This window comes from Lepus europaeus, chromosome 4, assembly GCF_033115175.1.
Source record: "Lepus europaeus isolate LE1 chromosome 4, mLepTim1.pri, whole genome shotgun sequence".
Lineage (NCBI taxonomy): Eukaryota > Metazoa > Chordata > Mammalia > Lagomorpha > Leporidae > Lepus > Lepus europaeus.
The window spans coordinates 148,483,587-148,509,338 of NC_084830.1; the positions used below are offsets into that span (position 1 = coordinate 148,483,587).

The 25,752-nt window shown below is 38.5% G+C and overlaps 1 protein-coding gene across 1 annotated transcript in view; it reads right to left on the reverse strand.

Annotated features, from left to right (window-relative positions):
- Nucleotides 1-10,397: 10,397 nt before the first annotated feature.
- CHSY3 (chondroitin sulfate synthase 3) overlaps nt 10,398-25,752 on the reverse strand; it is a 284,035-nt gene continuing 268,680 nt past the window's right edge. The window contains exon 3 of the mRNA XM_062189225.1: nt 10,398-12,987. Coding sequence (XP_062045209.1) covers nt 11,425-12,987 — 1,563 coding nt within the window. The 3' untranslated portion in view covers nt 10,398-11,424. The remainder of the gene's footprint in view (nt 12,988-25,752) is intronic.

The following is a 25,752-nucleotide window of genomic DNA, read 5'->3' on the forward strand; positions in this document are numbered from 1 at the left end:
AGAAATAGAAGAAGACACAAAAATATGGGAAAAATCTTCCACGTTCATGGATCAGAAGAATCACTATCATCAAAATGTCCATACTACTGAAAGCAATTCATAGTCAATGTGATTCCAGTCAAAATACCAATGACATTCTTCTCAGAGCTAGAAAAAACAATGCTACAATTCATATGGAAACACAAGAGACCCCAAATAGCTAAAGCAATCTTAAACAACAACAACAAAAGCCAGAGGCATCACAATACCAGATTTCAAGACATACTATAGGGTAGTTATAACCAAAACAGCCTGGTATTGGTGTAAAAACAGACATGTAGACCAGTGGAACAGAACAGAAACTCCAGAAACAATCCACACATCTACAACCAACTTATTTTTTACAAAGGAGCTAAAATCAACCCTGGCAGCAAGGACAGTCTCTTCAACAAATGGTGCTGGAAATACTGGGGCTCCATGTGCAAAAATATGAAACAAGACCCCTATCTTCTAATCCTCTGCCTGTGGCACCAGCACACCGGGTTCTAGTCCCAGTCAGGGCGCCAGATTCTGTCCCGGTTGCCCCTCTTCCAGGCCAGCTTTCTGCTATGGCCTGGGAGTGCAGTGGAGGATGGCCCAAGTACTTGGGCCCTGCAGCCCATGGGAGACCAGGATGAGCACATGGCTCCTGCCTTTGGATCAGCGCAGTGCGCCAGCTGCAGCGCGCCATCCGTGGCGGCCACTGGAGGGTGAACCAATGGCAAAGGAAGACCTTTCTCTCTGTCTCTCTCTCTCTCACTGTCCACTCTGCCTGTCAAAATAAATAAATAAATAATTTAAAAAAGACCCCTATCTTATACCTTACACAAAAATCCACTCAAAATGTGCATCAGAGACCTAAATCTATGACCTGATACCATCAAATTTCTAGAGAATATTAGGGAAACCTTACAAGACATTGGCATAGGCAAAGTATTCTTGATAAAGATCCCAGAGCACAGGAAATTAAAAACAAAATTAACAAATGATATTACATCAAGTTGAAAAGCTTCTGCACTGCAAAAGAAACACTCAGCAAACTGAAGTGGCAACTGACAGAATGGGATAAATACTTTCAAACTATGCAAATGATAAAGGATTAACTTCGTGAAAATATAATGAGTTGAAAAAACTCCAAAACAAAACAATCTAGTTAAGTAATGGGCAAAGGAGTTGAACAGGCATTTTTCAGGAGAGGAAATTCAAATGGCCAACAGACACATGGAAAAATGATCTACCCATCAGGAAAAGGCAAATCAAAACCACAATGAAGTTTCACCTCATCCCTGTTAGAATGGCTCTCATACAGATACCAACAAACAACAAATGCTGGCGAGGATGTGAAGAAAAAAGTACCCTAATCCAGCATTGGGGGAATGTAGACTGGGCCAGCCACCGAGGAAGACAGTATGGAGATATCTCAGAAATCCGAATATAGACCTACCATATGACCCAGCTACCCCACTCCTGGGAATTTACCCAAGGGAAATGAAATCAGCATATGAAAGAGTTATCTGTACCCCCATGTTTACTGTAGCTCAATTCATAATAGCTAATTTATGGAATCAACCCAGATGTCCATCAACTGAAGACTGGATAAAGAAATTATAGTATATATACACTATAGAATACTACATGGTGGTGACAAAAAAAAAATGAAATCCTGTCATTTGCAAAAAACAATGGATACAACTGCAAACCATTATACTATAGTGAAATAAACCAGTCCCTCAAAGACAAATACCATATGTTCTCTCAGATCTGTGGTAACGAAGAGAGTACCTAAAAGGTAATGTATAAGAGCGAAATCAACACTTTGAGATGCAATCATTTTGAATAGCCTTTGTCTCAACTGATGAGGAACAGTTTTTTTTTTTTCTTCATACTATTTGTTGAACTCTTTATTTACTGTAGGCTTAATTATATGAGTATAAAGTTAACTGAAAATAGATCTTTGTAAAAAACAGAAAAGGGAATAGGATAGGGAGGAGGAAGAAGGGTGGGAATGTGGGAGGGAGAATCATTATGTTCTTAAATTTGTATATATGAAATGCACTAAGTTTGTATACCTTAAATTTTTTTTAAAAAGCCTCTCTGATGAGGTGATGTATTAGTCTGAATTGTAACAGAGAGCCAACCCCTGAAACATTAAGAGCACTGTTTTAACACTTAATAAATCTTCGTACATTGAATATGTGTATTATCATGCTGTACACCATAAGTATGTGCAATTTAAATAAATGATAGATAGAAAGTAGTCAGATGTTAGATAGCCAGATAGATGAGAGAGAGCGAGAGCGAGAGCGAGAGAGAGAGAGAGCACTGTGAGAAGATCTCAAGGTTCAACTTTCCAAACTCAGGGAATACCCAGAGCAGACTCACAGGTGGAAGTGAACTTGTACTACTTAAAAGCCCAAGCAGAGCCTGGGGTGATGGCAGTTGAGTGAAGAAAGGTATGACTGGGGAGAAGGGAGGACAGATGAAGAGGCACAGGAAGTTCAGAAGCAGCAGGTTTTTCATGCCATGGTAAGGAGTTTAGGTTTTACTCTAGTTAATTCCATAAATCTTGAGAGTTTTAGTAAGACAAGCAACAGGAGCAAGTGTTGTGGTACAGTGGGTTAAGCTGCCTCTTCTGATACCAGCATCCTATATTGCTTTGCCAATTTGAGTTCTAGGTGCCTTTCTCATGATTCAGCTTCCTGCTAATGTGCTTGGGAGACCTGGATGGAGTTCCTTGCTCCTGGTTTCACCCTGGCTCAGCCCTGGCTGTTGCAGCCATTTGAGGAGTGAACTGGTATAAGGAAGACCTCTCTCCATCTCTATCTTCTTGCCTTTCAAATAAATAAGTAAATAAATAAACTAATAAATAAATCTTAAGAGAAAGCAACAAGTTATTTGTGATCCAAATGCTGCTTATAACTGAAGTTTTTATAACATGCAAATTCAAACAGGAGTCTTTAAAAGTAAACTAGATTCTTACGGAAGCTGAGACTGAACATCCTGATGAACACCCTGAACATCAAAGATGAACCCAGTAATTTCTAAGGCAATTTCTGATTTCCCAAAAATCCTTAGATTTTTAAACTGCATCTGGCTGCATGTAGAAAGCACAAGGAAACTGGTACCATCCATCCATTTTACCTTTGGCAATGAAATATTGTTTTTTTAAAAAGTCACTCATATTTACAAGTGTTTTATCAAATATCCATGGAAAAAAGTTAAGAATACGTAGTGAGTGATAAACTATAATATCTTCAATTTCTGAACCGTCCTGAGGAAACCAATTAAAATCAGCAATGAATTCAGATGTCCTGCCCACATGCAGGGGAGACAGTCATCTAGAACAGCAGAAATCAGAGTCACAGGTTAGATCCCTGGTTTAGGAACAAGTTTCCACCTAACAAAAGAGGTAAACCAGTATCAAAAGGGCTGACAAACAAAGAGAATACAGGAAAATATATCATAGCACAGAAGGAGTGGCAAGAGACTGATTTTCTCCTTAGGAATTTTTCTTAAATTCTTCCATTACCATGCAGGTATTTTTGTGAAGGAGCTTAATGCTCAAATTCCTTTTCTGAGTAGAGAATGCTCAGAAAATTATATCTCCAAATGACTTGTAACAGGACTTTTTTTCTTACCAAAAATGTCGTTATGAATTGTCCCAGAATGTGTTACTTCAAAAATGAACTTGATATTTTATCATTATTACTAAGAATGGAAAGTTATTTCATTAAACAATAACAATAAAAAATAATAATAGATTGAAAATATCTCGAAACTGTCAGGATGGAAACAATGTCATGAATATTAGAAGCATAAATAATCACCTGTATATTTGATAAACTCAGTTATCCTCATATATACTTAAGAAGTAAGCGCAGTGAGCTACACATTTTAAAAAAAATGAGCATGTGACTTCATTCCATAATCCATGCATTCTGTGGAGCTGGAGTCCTAAAGTCTTTCTCGTAGAAATATATCAAACTGGGAGTCTGTTTTTTCGTTTACCAATTCTTTTAGGATGTTTTGTTGTGGTCAAATTTCAGATTGTGGCAATCTGGACAAGCCAGTCATGTACTACAGATTGTTGCAATCAGGGCGGTTACAAGTACAGCAAAATGAGAAACTGCCTTGGCACATTGTCTCAAGTAAGGAATTAGAGTATTTTTTTCAATAAAATACATAAGGAAGATAGGAGGGAGGGAAGGAGGGAAGGGAGGGCAGGAAGAAAACTTTTCCAGCGGGAACCATTCTGTCATGCCGTACATGCTGCCAAGTATGAGTATAAATGCATTCCAATCTTGCTGAAGAAGCCTGGGGAATCTCCGTGGGTAGAAAGATGGGCACTCAGTCCTGCCTATGTTGCTTCGCACTGGGTTAAGTGTGTGCTCTGGACTCAGATGGATTGTAAACCCATTTGAGTTGGGTTGAGCCCCAATTACTAACCCAGACATTTTCATTTTGGAGAAATCCATTTTGCTCATCTGTTACATGGGGATAGTGATACATATTTTGGTGCTGACAAAGCTCAAAGGAGATGATCCTTCCCAAGTTACTCTGCAGAGTAAATCAGCCCTGAATGAATAGTAGCGGTTACAACAGTAGTGTCAAACAGCAAAAATACATCTTTCTGCTCCCCCACCACATTCTTTATTAAAGCAATTTCTTCTATGAAGGGACAGATTGGAAAATGTTTGGAGACAAAGTGGTCTATCCCTTAATTAACTGCATATTGGCTAACAGGCAGGTGTAAAAGAAAAGAATGGTAATTATGAATGATTAAGTGTCCTCCCCATTTTTATACAAGCCTTTACTGAACTCTTGGGCTCATTTTTTAAAAAGTCTATTTTTATTACATAGAATATAAAAAATATGAACAGTATTGATACTGGAAAAAACAGTGATAACCATTTAAAACATAATTATTTGATATTCTTAGGTACAATAAAAAGTATTACAAAATATGTATCATATGATAGCTTTTATTATGAATTATTTCGTTTGCAAAAGCAAAACAGTTTCTAAAAATCCACATTAATATTTATGACTTTTCTTCCTTTAAATGAATGATTAATTTCTTCAGTAAATATTTGGATGCACGGCTTTTTCCATTAAAGTACAAACCTGAACTTAGTGTTGAACATATTAACTGAGAAATGTGAAGCATTTGGAGGGTGTCAAAGTTTCAATGACCTCTGCCTTCAGTTTCTAGTTTAAATTCTCAAGAGGCTGTGTGGGAGCCTTTGTAATTCCAGTTGACTAACAAGGAAGAGAAATAAATTCCAACACACTTCAAATGTACCACATTGCTAATGAAGAGTTGAAGAACTTGTGTTAACTTTGCCATTCAACCTCATGAATTATATAATAGTACCTTCTCAAAGCCAATACTAAACTGTGTTCTAAACATATAATTTGATTTATGTCAACTAGTTCCTAAGTGCTGAATGTATAGAAGACCCAATGGCAGAGAAAAGGAAGTCATCAACATCTTGGAAGGCTATGAAAACCAAGAGATGCAAAAAAGAAGAAAATAATGTATTTTCTTGGTCCCATATCTTTAACATTTTAAACTCCAATTAAAGACTTTCTTTTTAGAAATATGTATTGGAGCCAATTTAGTAGATATGAAAGCAAAGGGAAAAAGAACTTGAGGGTGATTGTGGAGACAGAATATTCAGCTACTAGTTATAGAAAGTTATTTGGGTGGTGGTAAACCCTACAGTTGGGGATATTGATTTTCTTATTTCTATGAATTTTTGGTCCTGATATTTTTAATCATGTCAGGTTGAACCTTTGATGTAAGAATCACAACACAAGAATCGAGGTAGATTTACATTCTTATATCAGAAATTCAGCTATAGATCTCAGATGTCACATGGCATGCACACACATACTTCTTCCCACTTGGGTAAAATAAGAAAATGAGGTGTTTATGGGAGTTCTGGGGGTGGGAGCTGGGAGGAACTGAGAATGACGTGGAGAACAGCTCCCTGGGAAAGGCCCTTGATGGCACTAAGATGCTTGGTTTCAGGTGATGTTTGCAGTCTTTGAGTTTCAATTTGAGCGTATTGTTCCCAATCAAGTTCTCAATAAACATTTGCTAGGTGACTAACATTAGAGAAAAGAGAAAACTGTAGCTTCCTTGGTGTTGTGTTGTCTTTTCTGTTGGAAAACTCTTTTATAATAAGACCATTTCACATAAAATGAATAATGCTAATCTTACGATCTAAAAATCCCTTCATAACTGCTACTATAAAGTCTGGGACTGGATGGAAATGGAAAAACAGAACAAAATACTCATTATCCAAATGAGAACCAAATCAGAATTAGATTGAAGGAATAAATTCGCAGTGTTAGAAAGCACAACAGAGTGATTGTAATTCATAATAATCTAGTATATAGTTTATTTATTCAACAGGCAGATAAAGCAGAAGGAGGAGCAGCAGGAGAAGGATGGAGAGACGTAGAGAAAGAAATAAAGATAGTGATAGGGGCAGAATGAGACATGTATTCTCCATCCACTGGTTCACTACTCAAATGGCTGCAACAGACGGTTCTGGGCCAAGCTGAATCCAGGAGCTAGGAACTCCATCCTCATCTCACACAACAGTGCTAGGGGCAAAAGCACTTGGGCCATCCTCTGCAGCCTTCCCAGGAGTGTTAGCAGAAAGCCGGATCAGAAGAACAGCCAGGACTTGAGCCTGGACTATGATATGGGACGCTGGCATTGCAAATAGCAGCTTAACCCACTATGCTACAACATTGTCCCATCAACCTAGTGTTTATCTTATGAGCAAATAAAAGAAAGGAGCTCCAAGCCCCCAAACACAAATGAAACTCAAAGATGAGGAAATGTTGATTACTTTGATCATTACATACTGTATACATGTATTGAAATGTCACACTGTAGCTCCTAAAATGTACATTAATAAAAATGTTTTGAAGTATGTGTATATACATTCATAATCAAATTCAATAATTTCAGTTTTAATGCCAACCTATTGACATAATAGATATTGATTGAAATAGAACCTTTGATGGAGTAGAATCGCAAATATGACTCAGACTTGGGAGCTTCTGAGACCAGGAGGGAAAATGGACAACTGGATGGAAAACTAAAGTTGACATTAGAATATCCTGGCATCCTTGTACCACTGCCAGGTGGCCTGCTGCCTGCTGCAGATCCTGTGAGTACAGCCACCTGGGGACATGAATCATTGCTGGGGTCGCACATCATCCCCACCATCTGTCATGGAAAACTTGGAGTACAGCTACAGTTTGAATGAGGCCATGAGGCAGACAGAGGCAGGATCCCACTGGTATATTCGGAAGCTCCAACCTGGCTTCCCTTCCGCCTCTGCTGGAACACTGAAGGTTAGGAGGCTTCCTGTTTCAACACAGTCAGAATACTGTGACACTGTATCATGACTGAAAGTGCCTGGGATGCTGGTAGAGGCGGGATGGGAAGGCAGAGAAGACGGTAGTCCTAGGAACTTAGGGCATCGTTTTGCTCACTCATCCTGCAATATTCATGATCACAGGCTGTTTCAGGAAGAGAAATGAGTTCAATTACTAAGCACATGTGAGATATTAAATAGACAATTCTCCAGATTACTGCTAACACTAGGGTGGGCACATTAATTTCCTAGAAATGCAGGGTCACAGGGGCAGAGACTCCACAGGAGGTGGCCGGGAAATAAAGGCAGTTTGGCCACATATTGCAAAACATGCTGCAGCCTCCATCTCCTTACCTAAATCTCATCGTTGAGGCCAGCATGGATCTAAAAATATCTTGCTGCCTATTTGAGACTCATTTTGGTCTATTTTGCCTACATAAACATATATTCTGCTGGGCGGGGAGAGAAAAAGTGACAGCAAATATCTTCCTACATCTAGGTCTACCTTAGGATATCCCTCCAGGGTGCAGAAACTCTATCCGAGGGCTCCCTAGGTTGGCAGCACTATACCCACCTATCTGGCAAAAAGGACTGTTTGGGATGAGCCTGATCTTCTAAGATCCACTCCTGGAAGAAGGAACTGCTCAGGGGTAACCTGCAAATGAAACCAGAGTGGCCTTGCCATGGGCTGTCATCTAGAAGTGGCCTGCAGCTTTCTTATACTAAAAACAGAGGGACTTTCTAATGTACCTTTTCTATGAGCATTCATTTTCTTGGTTAGACTACAGAAGATTTCATTCCTATATAACTAGTCACAACGTCTCAACTCTTAAATTACAAAATATCCCAGCACAAACAATGAAGTATGTATGGATAAAATGACACAACTAGTCAGTTTTATGTGGTGGAGTACATCAGTGGGTAGATGCTGCACTCAGTGGGCTGAGATGACAGAAAAGGGCTGCTACTGGCATCAGAAATTCTAAGATTTTCATGGCCGATGTCCAGTGACTTGTGAGTGGCAGACAGGAAAGACCCTTTCCTTTCCTAACACAGTGCTTTACAGAAAGATCAAGAAAAGTGATAGAAGAGTGAGATCAAAGCCTGAGGATGCTCTGAGAACAAATCATGACATTGCGCTCCGTGCAGAGTGAGCACCCAGCAGAAGCTGAACGGCAGATCAAACGTGCCCATGGACTCAGCTCCCTACCGTTCTGCTCCCCATTGCTGTCTACATCATCTCAGCATCTGAGAAACCCTGGGTTAGAGCACGGACAGGTGTTTCTGAATCAGACAGCCTTTAGCTTAAGTCTCTACAGCATGCCACTGTATGAAATTGGGACAAGTTACTTAAGCAATCACGGCCTCAGTTTCCATGTATGTTGAATGAAGGAAATAGTAACAATATCCTGATCATTGTCGCGAGGGTTACATTTAAAAGTAAAATACACAGAGTGATGTGGAGTGGACAGTAAATGATCAATAAGACGACACTGAAGGTTGATGGAATTGTTATCCAGGGACCTTTAAAAAGAACACCCACAGCTACCCAAATCAAGTAACACCATCAACAACATACAGATGGCTGTGCCTACATTTAGTGTTTCCTCCTGCATCCACAGTGCCTTGTCCTTCAACCTCAAGAGCACTTAAGTAACTAAAACTACACAGAGGGAAAAACAAAACTTAGCAGCATCATTCCCTTATATCATAAGTCTGGGAATACTGCATTGAAAAATATTGCTTGAAAAAACCACAGGAAAGCTTAATGCAAAATTATATAATAGATTTTAAATGCACCTATATTAACATTTCACTATGGTGTGTACATGTATAAGTTCAAATGAGATATCTGCATTACCTTAGTATAGTTTTATCAACACAACAGAGAGTGCCACTTTGTGTAGCTGCCTCATAACTAAGTTGCTGAATGCTTTAAACCAGGCCTTTATGTTTAGCCCTTAGTAAAACTCTCTCTTATTTGCCTAAGTTACAGAAAAGAGAAGCCCATGATTTCTTCATTAACAAAGTAATTAACAATTATCATTTGATAGCTGATCATCATCTCAAATGACTGTCATTACTGCATGTTAATATATTTACTGTTTTGAAAATAAAGCCAGAAAAAGAGCCAAGTCATGTAAGACAGGAAAATAGGCTATGGAAACAAGGGTTTGTTTAGGCCATCAAAGGAGACATCAAAGAAAAGATCAACTCTGAATTGTTGGCCTTGTCAAGATGAGCATTTCAACATCTAAAAATGCCATTTATTTCTTTCTAATGAATTTGACATTAGGATTATATGTTATAGTCAAGGAGACTTCCATCATGTTTGTCCCAACACTAAGCATCGCTATTTTTGAACCCCTCGGAATGTCATCATTAAAAGGGGTTGTTACCATGGGAGGAACTCATTACTAAGGCAAAGATTATGGGTCTGCCTGACAATCAGAAATAATGGCAACAATTTAGAGCAGTAACTTTCCAGCCGATTTTGATGCAAATTATTTTTTTCATTAGGTGAAAAAGGGAAATCAGAGTACATTTTGTCTGCAACAGGTAAAACTCTATCTTTTTTACTCTAGAAACTGAAAGGCCATGCCACACACACACACACATACTCAAATAGTGGTCTTACGTGGTTGGGGCAGATCTGGGTGGACAGAGTGGGACAGATGACACACGTATTCCTTTCCTCTTATATTTCTTGAATGTGATTATGCCTTTCAAGCAGACTGTGCACCATCACCTCAGTTCTAAAAGAGAACGACCGATGTAGTGAAATGATTTAGTTCTCTCTGTGTGTTTATAACACTGATTTTATATTCACAACTTTCACAGTGATAGCTGTATCTTCAGAATACCTACCAACCTACATTAAAGGCAGTTTCTGAACTACTAAAGGCAGTTTTTGAACTTCTCTTGGGTCAGCTTAACCTGAAAACTGAAAAGATAGAGGAGGAACGCTTCTTCCAGAATGTAAATTATTCAATAAAGAATTGCTCACTTTAATTACTTATGAAGGCTGTGTTTTAAAGCATAATAATAAATCCACATATTTGTAATCCCTTGTGAAATTTTCCAGTCTCTGCTGCAGACATGTTCTGGTGAATACAGCCATTAAGAAGTGCATCAAACATGACCAAAAGAAAACAACAAAACTTTTTCAGTGTTTTTGAAAAAGGATACTGTTATACCTGTGTTTTATTATAAATAAACAGGTTCTGTCATATTTTATCTTCTTGCCAGCAAATGAAGGACATTGTTTCATAAAGCTTCTAAAATGTACATGAATATTTAATTAAATCATATTTCCTTGAGAAAATAAAGTTCATTCGCATTTATAGCAGACACCTGTGAGGAGCTCATAATTATCATAAGACCAGGGTAGCCAGTACCGGTTGGTTGTAGAACAAAACTCCTCAATTTTTAAAACATTTTTTTAAAAAATAAACATACAATCATAGGTGTTCATTTACTTTAAAAATTCTAAAGATGAAGAAAATTATTGTCTATATATTTAAGTCCTTGTATAAATTACAAAACTCAAGTTTATGTCACAGAGTCCCTTCCCCATAGGAAGCATAAAGCACTTTTGTGGTACCTTTCACCAGTAAATATTTGTATCACATTGACTTTGACAAACAAAATAAAAGTCGATATTGCATCTGTAAGCCCCAAGAGAACACTCTTCTAAGCTGTCTCTCATGATGAATGAGCTTCAAAAGTCATTTGATTGCCATGATTTAACTCAATTTCAAATAAAGATATATAAAAGTAATACACATATTGACTTCAGTAGAAATCTGGAATATCAGTGAACTGTAGACTCTTCTTGCTTCAGGTCAACAAACACCCTTTGGAAGACAACCAAGAGTAGTTTAAGACCATGACGACAAAATAAAATTATAACAATAAAAATAATAACAATAATAAAATTAAAATAACAACAACCAACAATGAGGTAAACTCCCCTTTAAAAAGGCAATATGTGTTGCCTGGACTGTCAGGAGAGAGTTCGATTGTACCTGACACCCAAATGTTTTTCTAACCAGAGTTCAGCCAGTTGCATGGTTGAGGCAAAAGTACTTGCCTTGGATCCTAAGCACATTTTATATTGCTTAGGGTCCAAGTTAGGATCACAATGAACTGGATGGAAAATATGCACCACTCCTACTTCTTGACTTCTGAAGGGCCTCAAGCCAGATAGAATAACTTTATTATAGAGATCTACATCTTCCAGTCCCCAGCCTTGTATTGAGGTATCAAATCCACCGGCACCCAGAAGATCACTTTTGTAGATACAGGTGATTCCATAGCCATAGTCTCTCCAAAATCCTGTCTTTTTTGAGAAAACAAAGTCATCATCAGCAGGAGGATTTCCTCCGTTGGTTACTTTTGGGTCATACTGGCTAAAGATGATGGGGTAGTACACCTGTTGTCCCTGAATTGTATTGTCTCTGCATCGCTGGAGAAAGTCTCCCCTGAAGATCAAGTCCACGTCACAGAATAGCAGCAAAGTGTCATTGTCAAACTGGGAAGAAGCCATCTCAAGACCGAGGCCCCTGGAAAACGCTCCCTTCATGGGAATCAGGGTCATCTCTGCTTTAGGGTGCTTGTTCTGATACTCGTTTATCAGCTCAATATGACTGCTGGACTCTTGGCCAGAGTCTCTACTGAAGAGGATGACGACCAGCTTCACGTTCTGCTTGGGGATAAGACACGTGTTTTCAAAGTTCTCCATGAATCTCCTGAAAATGTCATACCTTCCGATGAGCGGAACGAGAATGTGTATTTTCTTCTCACTGCGCCCTCCCAATTCTTTGGCACCTTGGAAAGAAGATAATATCTTCAAAGAGTTAGATATGAAGGAGAACGACTGAGTGTCACTGTTGATGCTCTCCACCAGACTGTTGACATCCAGCTCTTCCATTTCTCGGAAGAAAGGCTTGCTGAACAACTGCTGGAGATATGCGTGCCGCCTCACCGGCACGGTCAGCTTTCTTCCCTTGTGTCTCTTGTATAACAGGAGCAGATCCAAGATGTATTCCACTCCGTGCATGGGATCGACTCTGCGGTAGCCGTACTGAATTTCCTTGAAGTCAATGAGCCGTCCTCTGCTCTTGGCGTTCTCGTTGATCATCTCCATCACCTGGAGGACAGTGTCGTCCAGGGCTGTCCTGAGAATGCTGCTGATGCTCTGGCGAGGAGGCTGGGTCTCGGCCGCTGAGTAGAGGAGCTTCCCCGTCAGGAACTCCCACTCGATCACTTCATCTCTCTCCCGAGGCTGGAAGTGGTTGAAGGAAGGCATCACTCCCAGCTGCTGGTCCTCCTTGCTGAGTTCGCTGTTACTCAGCTTGCTCATCAGAGCACTCTCCCGGTGGAGCTGGAGGGTGCGATGCCGGAGTTCGGAAATTTTGCGGCTGAGCATGTAATTGTGCAGCCGGTATTGGTACGCAGGCCTTTTGTTGGGGTGAAGGGTTATGGCTGCATGGATTTTGCTATTATGGAGGTCTTGGATGTAACCCTTTCGATTGTGTTCGTAATTTTCATGGAATAGTTGTTGCATCTGGAAACAAAAAAAGGAAATGAGGATGTTAGACTAGTTGAAAAAAAAATCCAGAAATAAAGCTTTTAAATTAAAAAGTGATTATTTGGAATTTATTGATAAAATTGGTTTGTAAAATTTGTATTAAGGAGAAATGAAAAGTTTTAATACTTTTTAAATTGCAGATAAAATTGAATGCATGTTTTCAACACAGTGTTTGAAGTCTATATATACACATACACACATATATGCATACATGTATATAGACATACATGTATATATAATACACACACATACATACTTGGGATGATGAACTCTAGCTAATTTACACATTCACTACTTTATATGGTTATCATATTGTTGGTAAGGTCACTTAACAACTCCACTGTTAATATTTTTCAAGAATACAATATATTCTTACTATAGTTGCCATGTTGTACAATAGATCTCTTGAACTTATTCCCTCCTTCAAACTATAATTTTGTATCCTTGGACCAAAGTCTCCCCAGCCTGCTTCAAATCCCATCTTCTCCAGATGGGATTTGAAACCCTCATTTTACTTTCTGTTTTTATTTGGTGAACTTTTAAATATGCCATATCATGAGGAAAGCAAATATCATATTTATAGGCTCTAATACTGTACACCAACCTCCAGCTATGTATTTTTAAAAATATAGTTATTTATTTATCTAAATGGCAGGGAGAAAGAGAGAGAGACAGAAAAAGAGAGAGAGAGAAACAGAGACAGAGAGCCAAATACACACCACAGCTGGGGCTGGGTCATGAGGATCTACAGGAATTGTAAGCTTGGCCTAACCTGCTGTACAACACACAGCCCCAAGACACTAATGTATGCTATTGGTGCAAGGATAAATCAAAGGACAAAGGACCAAAATAGAGCATCCATACACAAGCCTATATATGACTTATGACTTCCCTCTTGACTTGTGACAAATTTGACTCTGGAGAATAGAGAAACGATAGTATTTTAAATAACCAGTGCCAGCTCACTAAGATATTCATTTGGGACAAAATAAGGAAAAGCTGACCTCCTACACCCCAGGATAGATTGTTGATATAAATATTAAAAATGAATAATAAGTTTCTCCAAGTTAACGTATAAAAATGCCTGCATGAGTTTAGGATAGGTGAAAACATGACTCAGGGAGGCCAAATTAAAAACTTTGATGACCTGCATTACATTAAGATCAAGATCTCTTCAATAAAATTACCATATAGAGATGAAAAAGGCCAACTACACAGTATGAGAATAAATACAGATCTTAAGAAAAAAAGACTAATAGCCAGAATATATAATGACTTCCACAAATCAGTAAATGAAAAAACACAAACCCAGCTTAAAAGCTGGAAGAAAAAAAAAAAAACCTTCCCAAAAGAAGGTATCTAGATACTTGAACAGGAGTAAAAACATATCGTGCATCATCAACATAAAACTGCAGAAAGTTTGGAACTCTCAATCACTACTGGTGAGACTCTAACTGGGAAAAACTTTTAACCAAAATGAACATGCATATTCTCTGGGACCTGTTTTTTTTACCCTGAGATACATGTTTTAAAAAGCCATATTTATATACACCTAAAAGCATATATAAGAATTTCTAAGGAGGGCATTATGACATAGTGGTGAGGCCATGACATCAGCACCCCATATGGGTAGCAGTTTCAGACCCAGCTGCTCTACTTCCAATTCAGTTCCCTAAGGGCCTGGGAAAAAACAGTGGAAGAAGGCCTAGGGCTTGGGCCCCTGCATCCATAAGGGAGATCTGGAGGAAACTCCTGGCTCTTGGATTCAGCCTGGCCCACCATGGCTGCTGCGGCCATCTGGGGAGTGGGCCAGCAGATACAAGCTCTCTCTCTCTCTCTCTCTATCACTCTCCCTCCCTCCTTCCCTAACTCTTTCAAAAAAATAAATAAATAAATAAATATTTCAAAATAAATAAATCTTTATTTTTAAAAAGAATTTCTATAGTTGCATTACATCTAATACCCTCAAACTGAAAGTCACCCAAATACATGTCCAAAATAGACCAGATGTATAAATGTAGTATATTAATATAATGAAAAATAATGTAGCAATTAATACTACTATTTACATCAACATGAATAAATCTTACAAACAAGTGAAATAATCCTGATAACAGTACATTTTTAAATTTTTGATTAGTTTTTTCATACACAATACAGTTCACAGTACAATTTTAAGAATATAATGATATTCCCTCCCTCCCTCTCCTTCCATCTCCCTTTAAGTTTTTGACATAACATTTTAAATATCCATTACAGTAAAAATGTTAAATACTTCACTGAATTAGAAGTTTAACAAGTAAAATGTAAAAAGACCCTAGTTTAGTGAGAGTATATACAACAATTATAAACAATAATTGAATGGGAAAGTGACCATTTCACCCACATACAGTGAATTTTGAAGTAATCACAAGATGATTGAAATTTTAGTAGTATAATATTCTTAATGAATGGCTTGCAAAGGTATAAAACAAAGGTTGACAAACGGTATTTGCAACAATACTGATACACATGAGAATTTCATTCTTTTTTTTTTTAATTTTTGCTTCCACATAGGAGGGAGAACATGTGGTATTTTGTCTTTCTGTGTCCGTTTTATTTCACTCAATATGATGTCCTTCAGTGGCATCCATTTTGCTGCAAATGTTGGAATTTCATTCTTTATTTTAGCTGGATCTTCCATTGTGTATACGTACCACATTTTCTTGATCCATTCATCTAATGATGGAAAACTTGGTTAATTCCAAACTTTGGTTAATTCCAAATTTTGACTATTGTAAACAGTGCTGTTATAAACATGGTGGTACATTTATCTCTTTGATTCAACATGTTCATGTCTTTTGGGTATATACCCTCTAGAGGATTGATGGATCATATGGCAATTCTGTTCTTTTAAGAAATTTCCACACATTTTTTTTCACAGTAGCTGCACTAATTTACATTCCCACCAACACTGTATAAGTGTTCCTCTCTCTCCACAGCTATGCCAGTGTTTTTTTGCTCTCTGTCTTTTGGACTTCAGCCATTCTGATAAGGGTGAGGAATATCTCATTGTGGTTTTGATTTGTGTTTTCCTGATGGTAAGTGATGTTGAGCATTTTTTCATATATTTGTTGGGCATCTGAATTTCTTCTTTTGAAACTGTGCAGGTTTCAAAACTGTGAGGTCCTTTTTCATTTTTGTTTGTTTGTTTGTTTATTTTTTTACTGGATCCGTTGTTTGCAAGTATTTTTTTTTCTCATTCTATTGATGTCTCTTCACTCTATTGATAATTTCCTTTAGTGTGCAAAAGCGTCTGAGTTTAATATAGTCCCATTTGTTTAATTTTGCTTCTGTTACCTGTGCTTTGTGGGTTCTGACCAAGAAGTTGTCCCATATACCAATGTCTTGAAGTATTTTCCCTGTGTTTTCTTCCAACAAGTTAATCGTCTCAAGTCTTAAATTTAGGTTGTTGATCCATCTTGAGTTCATTTTGGTGTATGGTAAGAGGTATGGATCTAGTTTCATTCTTCTACATATTTACATTCAGTTTTGTAAGCACCATTTATTGAAGACATTACTCTTACTCCACTGTATGTATGATTTTTGTCAAAAATCAGTATGTGGATTGATTTGTGGGTTCTCTATTCTGTTCCATTGATCAATATAAGAGTTTTTGTTTCAGTACCATGTTGTTTTAACTACTACAGCTTTGTAGCATGCTTTGCAGTCAGATACTGCCATACTTCCAGGTTGATTTTTCTTGCTCAGGATAGCTTTGGCTACTCTGGGTCTTTTTTTATTACAAATGAATTTTGGGATTTTTTTGGTCTGATTCTATAAAGAATGTCATTGTAATTCTGATAGGGACTGCACTAAATCTGTAGATTGCTTCAAGTAGTATAGGCATTTTAATGATATGTATTCTTCCAGTCTATGAGCAAGGACTACCTTACCATTTTTTTGTGCCCTTGATGATTTCTTTCATCAGCTTTTGATAATTTTCATTATAGAGATCTTTCACTTGTTTGGTTAAATTTATTCCTAATTATTTAGGAATTTAGTTGTTCAAAAGGTATCCAAAAAGCAAGGAAGATGGCTGTGAAGTCCTGGTAATATATTCTATGTGTTTATCTAGGTTACATGTGCACATGCATCTATGAACACTCATTAAACTGTTAAGATATGTTTGTTATACTATAATTAATAAAGAATTTTAAAGATATTTATATGTGTATATATAAGTATGCATGTGGAATTAGGTTTCTCTCATATGTATGTACAGAAAGGTGTGCACTTACCCCTAAAACGGGATGAATTAATACTGTAGATTATTTACCTTCAATATTTCAGCTGGTTCTCTTTATATACTCAAACTCTTTTTTCTTTTAAAGATTTTATTTATTGATTTATTTGAGAGGTAGAGTTTCAGAAATAGAGAGGGAGAGACAGAGAGAAAAGTCTTCCATCCGCTGTTCACTCCCCAAATGGCTGCAATGATCAGAAGTGGTCAGATCTGAAGCCAGGAGGCAGAGGCTTCCTTCTGGGGCTCCCACATGGATGCAGAGGCCAAAGCTTGGGCCATCTCCCATTTCTTTTCTAGGCCATAGCAGAGAGCTGGCTCAGAAGAGAAGCAGCCAGGAAATGAACTGGTGCTCATATGGATGTTGGCACCATAGGCAGAGGCTTAGCCTACTATGCCACAGCACCAGCCCCAGACAAACTCTTAAATCATCACCATTGGACATCAAAGAATATAATGGGTATATATTTCAAGAAAGATTTTGAACTTCATTCAAGGTTTAGAAGTTTATGTGCATTCAAAATTTTTTCTCTGAAAATACATGCTAATATTAATTTGAAACAGTGATCAACATTAAATAGATATGTAATTTTCAGTGGCCTCAAATATCTCCATTTGTGTAGTACTAATTTTTTAACCTAGAAATGCCTCAATACTTCATTTTCCATGACTTTTTTTCTTATATACAGGAAGGTATAAAAAGCTTGACTGCATTTAGACTACTAATTAAACTATCTTTAAAAAAAAGCATTGGCTATTTGAAATTATTCTTTCTTACATCATGGCTGAAGAACATTGAATATGCTAAAATAAATAAGAAACATTGCTCAGAGATAGCCTGTTAAAGCTGCAGACTTATCTGTCCCTTTTAGTGACACTGAAGTGATTTAAGATGCAGAATCTGGTAATGCAGACATATCTTAATTCTGAAATGTGTAAGTTACTCATTTCAGTCTAATCTGTCTATGTGATGTTAATGTTTCAAATATAGTTCTTCATAGGAAAGCAGAGAAAGGACACTGGTGGAAAAAATTATTAAAAGTAGTACATTCATATGTACCACTGTTTGGAGACCAATGATGAGAGAATCTTGACTTATATAACAGTTTCCAGTAAGAATAACACAGCAAATACAAATTTTCTACTTCTATAAATATGTATATTGAGTCTATTCAGTATAGACAGAAATGGTTTAAGACCCTTAATCACCCTGATTTGGATTTGAATACTGGCTGTGCAATTTCTAACATATTTCTTAGGCTATCTGTCTAAATCTCAGTCTCTTTATTCACCAAAGGGGAAAATGTCGACTAACAATGCACATTAAGAATGTTATTAAGTGCAAAAACGTATATAATGGGCTTAGCATTGTTTCCAGTGCACAGAAAGCACTCAGTTAATCACAGCTGTTACACCTCAGTTCACTGTGCCAATCTCCTTGTGAGATCGTTCCTTTTGGCTAAAAGCCTTTATGGAAGGAGAGCTGTACCCTTCAGTTAAATTCCTTTATCTTTGGAAACACTTCAGAACAGGATCACAAATCTGGCCACATAGGCTCAGCACTTCAACGTATGTAACATGACACAGAGTTAGCTTACTTCAAGAGAGACAAATTATCGCGGGAATTTCAGAAAACCAGCACTCATAGGGATTATGCTGTTTAAGAATCTACCAACGGCAGTGAGATTACAACTAGGAGTTAAGCAAATGTGACTGTCAGTTTTTACCTACTTGCCGCAATACATTTTGAATACAAAGCAAATGTTCTAAGGAAAAGGGTAAAGTTTACTTTTAATACCATATGGTCTAGTTTGAAATAACTCAGAACCTCTAATTTAATTTGGTTTTCTCTCATTTAGAAAACTGTCAGTTTGCTTCAGACTTCCGGAGTATTAATTACACTGAAATTGAGAATAATTCACAATAACAGAACTGTATCAGGTATTAATAATTACGTCTTAACAGACCATCAGGCTTTAAATGTATCACTCATAATCTCACCCTCTGACAAAGAAACTGTCTGACAGGCTATGGAAAAATACATGTGAAAATGCAGACAAAGGAAGAACAGATGTCAAGATAGTTGGTGCCTACGTTGTGGCGTAGCAGTTAAGCCTCCACTTATAATACCATTCTTAATGGGTACCTGTTCTTGTGCCGGTTGCTCCACCTCCCATCCAGCCCCCTGTGAATGGCTTGGGGAAAGCAGCGAATAATGGCCCAAGTGATTCAGTCCCTCCACCCGTGTGTGAAACCTGGATGAAGCTCCTGGCTCCTGGCTTTGGTCTTGCCCAGCCCTAGCTGTTGTGATCATCTAGGGAGTGAACAAGCAGATGGAAGATCTCTCTTTTTCTCTCCTTCTCTCTAACTCTGCTTTCCAAATAAATAAATAAATCTTAAAAAAAGAGTAAAACTTACTGATTTCCTTAAAAAAGACAGTTATATTTTAAATTATTTTACCCTTCTACCACATTGAATTTTCATTATTTCCTGAGATTTATTAACAATGAAGACATACCACAGGCAATTTCTGGAATGATCATAGATATACACATGGAAAAAAATTAAGATTTTTGTTTGTTTGTTTGTTTGTTTGTTTGACAGGCAGAGTGGACAGTGAGAGAGAAAGAGACAGAGAGAAAGGTCTTCCTTTGCCGTTGGTTCACCCTCCAATGGCCGCCGCGGGTGGCGTGCTGCGGCCAGCGCACCACGCTGATCAGAAGGCAGGAGCCGGGTGCTTCTCCAGGTCTCCCATGGGGTGCAGGACCCAAGCACTTGGGCCATCCTCCACTGCACTCCCGGGCCATAGCTGAGAGCTGGCCTGGAAGAGGGGCAACCAGGACAGTATCCGGCAACCTGACCGAGACAAGAACCCAGTGTGCCAGCACTGCTAGGTGGAGGATTAGCCTATTGAGCCGCGGCACCGGCTAAAATTAAGATCTTTTTAAGACAGCAAGGGGTTGTGGGGAATCCCACAGGAGTCCCAAAAGAGTTACAGAGCACCGCTAACCCAAAAAGAAAGAGGAAAAAGCAAAACCAAAATGGAGTTACTTAAGCTAAGGCCACTAAGCACCAGGAACTGCCAATACCATCTGTCAGAACAGACACAAGTGGTGAGGCCTGATAAGGACTGGGGGCATTACATCATAGGAGGAAGCCAACCAGGTGGCTACTGCATTACTTCACCCACACTACTGCACCACAATTGACCACGCCCAGAAGACCCCCAATACAACACGGGTTACACCCAAACACCAACATCTGGTTAATGACACCCCAAAAGATGACCTTGTGATTGGTGACACAGCAGGGCACATTCACTGCCCACCGACTCCAGAGAGGGGATAAAAAGGCAAGCCTCACCCCTGCTCTGCAGCCCCTCGGGGACCATGGCTCAGCGCAAGTGAAACTCTGCCCGAGTCCTCACCGACTGAAGCTCTGCTCGCCACTCTGCTGGAGCCCACGTCGCCTGGGCGTCCCAGAGGCTGCCAGAGCTGACATCGGAGACGCACCGGCCCTCTCATTAGGTGACCTCTCCAACCCTTCACCTCGCCATCCATCTTGGAATTTTGAGCCTACTGCCTAGATTGACAGTCATCCCCACCATGCTTGCCTGTAAGTGACTGTTCTGAGATCTGCCGCCCCGAGTGGTAACGGAGACTTTGGACTTTTCATGACCGTGATATGAACCTTGAGAACGTAGCATTCATATTACATCCTTAGCCATGAGTGTTTAGATTGGTTATGCTTTTATACTTTGTATGCATTATACTTATTACTATTGCTGGATATTTCTGGAAGTTATCTTACTCCTAGAGGTGTGTTATGATCTGTGGGCTAATGACATATTGAGAGGTACTGACCTTTAGATGTGTGCACTGAATATATATATTGAGTAGTTTGAATATTGAATAATAAATTATAATGAAAAGACTATCGTGATTCTGCGTGACTCTTCCCCATGCTACGACACGTCGCACTAGCCTTGTGGAGCTGTGTGACAAGTGGCGCTCACAACAGGGGTTGACTGAAATAAGCCACAAGTAACTTCCGGAGCACTGAGAATTCTGTAAAATCAGACTGTGGTAATGATTAAACAACTATATGAATGTACTAGGTATTAATAAAATGTATACTTTCAAGAATTTTGTGGATGTAAATTACACTTCAATAAGACTATTTATAAAACAACAGGGAGTACTCAAAGTAAAATACAGCCAACTCTGAGTTTCAAAATGAAGAGACTGGAAAAACACACAGTTACCAAAATACATGCAGGGTTCCCCAAAGATGATGAGGTCCAGTGGGATCATCTGTAGGCACGTGGAGACTGCAATGTCAAGGACAGGCGATCTCAGAAAAGCAGCAGGAGAATATCCTGTCTGAAAACCCAGGGCAAAAAACATAACCCAGGTGTACAACTCTGGGCACATGGACCCAAGGGGAGCCTGGCTGCTTCCATAAGCCCTAGCAGCAACACTTTTTTTTAAAAGATTTTAAAAATTAATTAATTAACTAATTAACCATTCTCTGGTTCACTTCCCAAATGCCACAATAGCCAGAGCTGTGCTGATCTGAAGCCAGGAACCAGGAGCTTCTTCCAGGTCTCCCACATGGGTGCAGGGGCCAAAGGACTTGGGCTATCTTCCACTGCTTCCAGAGCTGGATTGGAAGTGGAGCAGCCAGGACTTGAACTGGCGCCCATATGGGATTCCGGCACTGCAGGCGGAGGCTTTACCTGCTATACTACAGAGCTGGCCCTAGTAGCAACATTTTGTTTGAGCAAAGCAGAATAGAGAGAGCTAAAGAAAGAACTGAACACTTAAACTGCATTTTCATGGGGCAGGTTTAATGTGAGGCAGCAGAGAAAACGAATGCCTTTCGCTGTGGACATCAGCCAACCAGAACTATTAGAAACATCATCTCCAAAAGAAATCTCCTGGTATAAAGCCTGTGTGGGAAAAAAGCAATTTTTTGGAGATAAATCATTTTTCTAAAAAAGAAAAACAGCCTAGTAGACACAAAGTCTCAACACAAACAAGCAAGCAATAAGATCAGATTAAAAATTCTTCCCTCCCAAAGAGAAGCTTTGGCACTGAGGAAAACAGTGAAAACTAAACACACAAGAAGTGTTTGTCTTTATATTAAAAGCAACAAAGCAGAAATGTAAGATCTCAAGATGAGATGGTAAGATAGAATGTCAGCCCACAGGACCAAGAAATAAAAATTAAATTATTACAGACTTGGAAATAAAATCACGAGAAAAACAAGTACTGTGGGGGACTATCAATAAGGGAAAGAAATGATAGAAAAAAATTAAATAGAAATAAAGAGTTATACTGGATTAGAGAGAGATTGTAATTAAGGAAGGGGAAAAACACCTAGAGTAACTAAAATAAATAATATAACAGGAGACATGTTTAACAATATGATTCAAGAAAATGTTCTGAAAGAAAAAGGAGTTGAGGAGCTAGGTCATGAAAGCATTAATCAGGCCCAGTATCTAGCCTTGTGGTAAGGATGGCACCTGAGATGCCCGTTTCCCATACTGCAGTGCCTGGGTTTGAGCCGCAGCTCCACTCCAGATTCTAGCTACTGCTAATGTACACCTCAGGAGGCAACAGGTGCTGGCTCAAGTACTTGGGTCCCTACTACCTGTGGGAGACTTGAAGTGAGGTCTGGATCCAAGAGTCAGCATCTGTGCAGTAAGCCAGCAAACAGGAAAACTCTCCCTCTCTATCTCTGCCTCTCAAAAATAAATACGTCAATACGTGGAAAGATAAATGCACTTACTCAGTGCTAGCTGAAATTGATCCAGGATGTTCCATTAAAGAACAAAACCCCTTGGAAGGAAGACGAAAAGTTCAAGTCAACTTCTAAGTAAAAATGGCAGAACTAACTACTGTACTATATTAGTGTAGCCATCATTTAACTTTAGATCATCATCTGGAAACTAAGGAACTGGATTGTCATTTTGAGATCTTTGCTGAAATGCAGGGCAAACAAGAGACCATGCTTCTATTGAGAAAGCTCTGAACATTTGTGGTGCACTCTACTAAGGAAAATAATTGAGTGCTTTCTCTATTAAGGAAAACTTTTGAATTTATATGTTAAGAGGCTATTTCAGTCTGGTATACATTCTTTTGTTCTCATTAGCTCACATATTTTTCCTAAAGTAAAAGGATCTTGTAACTTGGAGAGCTGTATCTGAATCTTATATAGAATATTAAGGAGGATTTGGGAAATGGAAGCACTCTTATTTAGCAAGCAAAAAGTCTTCAGAGTAATTATGAAGCAGCACAGGACAACAAGAAATCAACAGCATGCTATAGAAAACAATGGTAAATATGTAACTAAGGGTTCTGTGATTTGCTTTGCAAATATTTAAGCTCATTTTATTTATGTATGTAATACTACATAACTAAATAGGGAGTCTTATTGCCCTTAATGCAAATACCTAATGATCTTCTTTTATTTTTTAAGAGCAGTTAGTATAAAAGTTCTAATCTAATGGTGAATCTTTAAATATTAATGGTGAGTTTCTTAGAGTATGTCCTACTTCTCCTGGTAATAGTGACACAATCAAACAGAACCTGTTTCTAAATATTAAGAAAAATAAATAATTTTATGAAAAATATATACATATCACTATATAATTATAAAAGAATGAAAACATTAAAGGCTATAGCTCGAATAAACTGCTGAGTGCAATGAATTAATAATGAGAAAGATATGGCCTCATTTGCTACATACATAAATATTTTTCACATAAAATTAAGAGACTAATTTTTCTATTCATTTCTTTAAGATTTTTAAAACACCATCACCTAGAAAACAGACCCATCTAATTGCCAAACTGTACTTTTAAAATTCACTGTACAACTTGTGATAGAACTAATTATACATGCGTGAACACACACACACATATACACACACCCACACATGTGTGAACAAAACTAAGATTAGTGGATTATAACAGTATCCTGGTTGTGAACTAAAATTCTTCCAAATATTAGCTTTGGGAAAAATTGGAAGAGAAGTACATGGAATCTCTTTGTATTATTTTTTACAATTCTTTCTGAATTGATAATTACCTCAAAATAATAAGTTAAATTTTAAAAAAAGACTCAAAAATGTTGAAAATACATTATTTTGCCTCTTGCTTCTCTGGTTAAAGGAAATAACCCCAAAATATTGTAAGATTAAGTATTAAAAACTTGTAGCACAATCTTCTTGGTGCCTTTTTTTTTCTTTTATTAAAAACAATTTATTTATTTGAAAAGCAAGGGGACAGAGAGAGAAAGAAAGAAAAAGATCTTCCATCTGCTACTTCCTTACCCAAAGGGCCACAGCAATCAGGGCTTAGCCACGCTGAAGTCAGGAGCCAGGAACTCCATCAGAGTTTCCCACCTGAATCCACCGTCTTCCAAGGCACATGAGCAGGGAACCACACTGGAAGTCGAACAGCTGGGACTCAAACTGGAGTTCTGGGGTGGGCACTGTGGCATAGCAGGTAAAGCTGCCGCCTGCAGTGCTGGCATCCCATATGGGCGCAGGCTCGAGTTCTGGCTGCTCCACTTCTGATCCAGCTCTCTGCTATGGCCTAGGAAAGCAGTAGAGGATGGCCCAAGTCCTTGGGCCCCTGCACCCACATGGGAGACCTGGAAGAAGCTCCTGGCTCCTGGCTTCGGATTGGCGCAGCTCAAGCCGTTGCAGTCAGTTTGGGGAGTGAAAGCAGATGGAAGACCTCTCTCTCTCTCTCTCTCTCTCTCTCTGCCTCTCCTTCTCTCTGTGTGTATCTCTGACTTTCAAATAAATAAACAAATCTCAAAAACAACAACAACAACCTGGAGTTCTGATATAGGATATCAGCACCACAAGTACCAGCTGGGACCACTGTGCCACAACCCTGATGATTCTTGACAAACCTAATGTTCTGAATGTCTGAATCTGAAAAAAGGTAAGTAAGGACTCTATTTCTTAGTTATTTTCAGTTGCATTAACTTTTTCTGTTTGCTTAATAAACTGAAGTTGTTGGAGAGAATTTGTGTTTGCAGATATTATTTTAAAGTAATTTAAAATTACCTTAATATGTATTTTCCATTTGAAATTCCATCACTTTCTACAACATGGATGTGCCTTGAAGATGTTATACCAAGTGACATATGCCAGGCGATAAAGACAAACACTGCGTGGCTCTGCTAACATGCGATGCTAAAGCAGCCAAACTCACAGGAACTGGAGCAGAAAGATGGCTGCCAGGAGTTGCAGGAGCAGGAAACAGGGAGTCAGGGTTCCCTGGAGCTGAAGTTTCAGTTTTGCAATATGAACAAGGTCCAGAGAAGTGAGGTACAACGATGTCAACATAGTTGACGCTGCTCAAACGCACACTTAATAAATGGTGAAAGCAAGCATACATTTTTCTTTTCCTTTTATTGCATATAACCTTCACTTTTCCT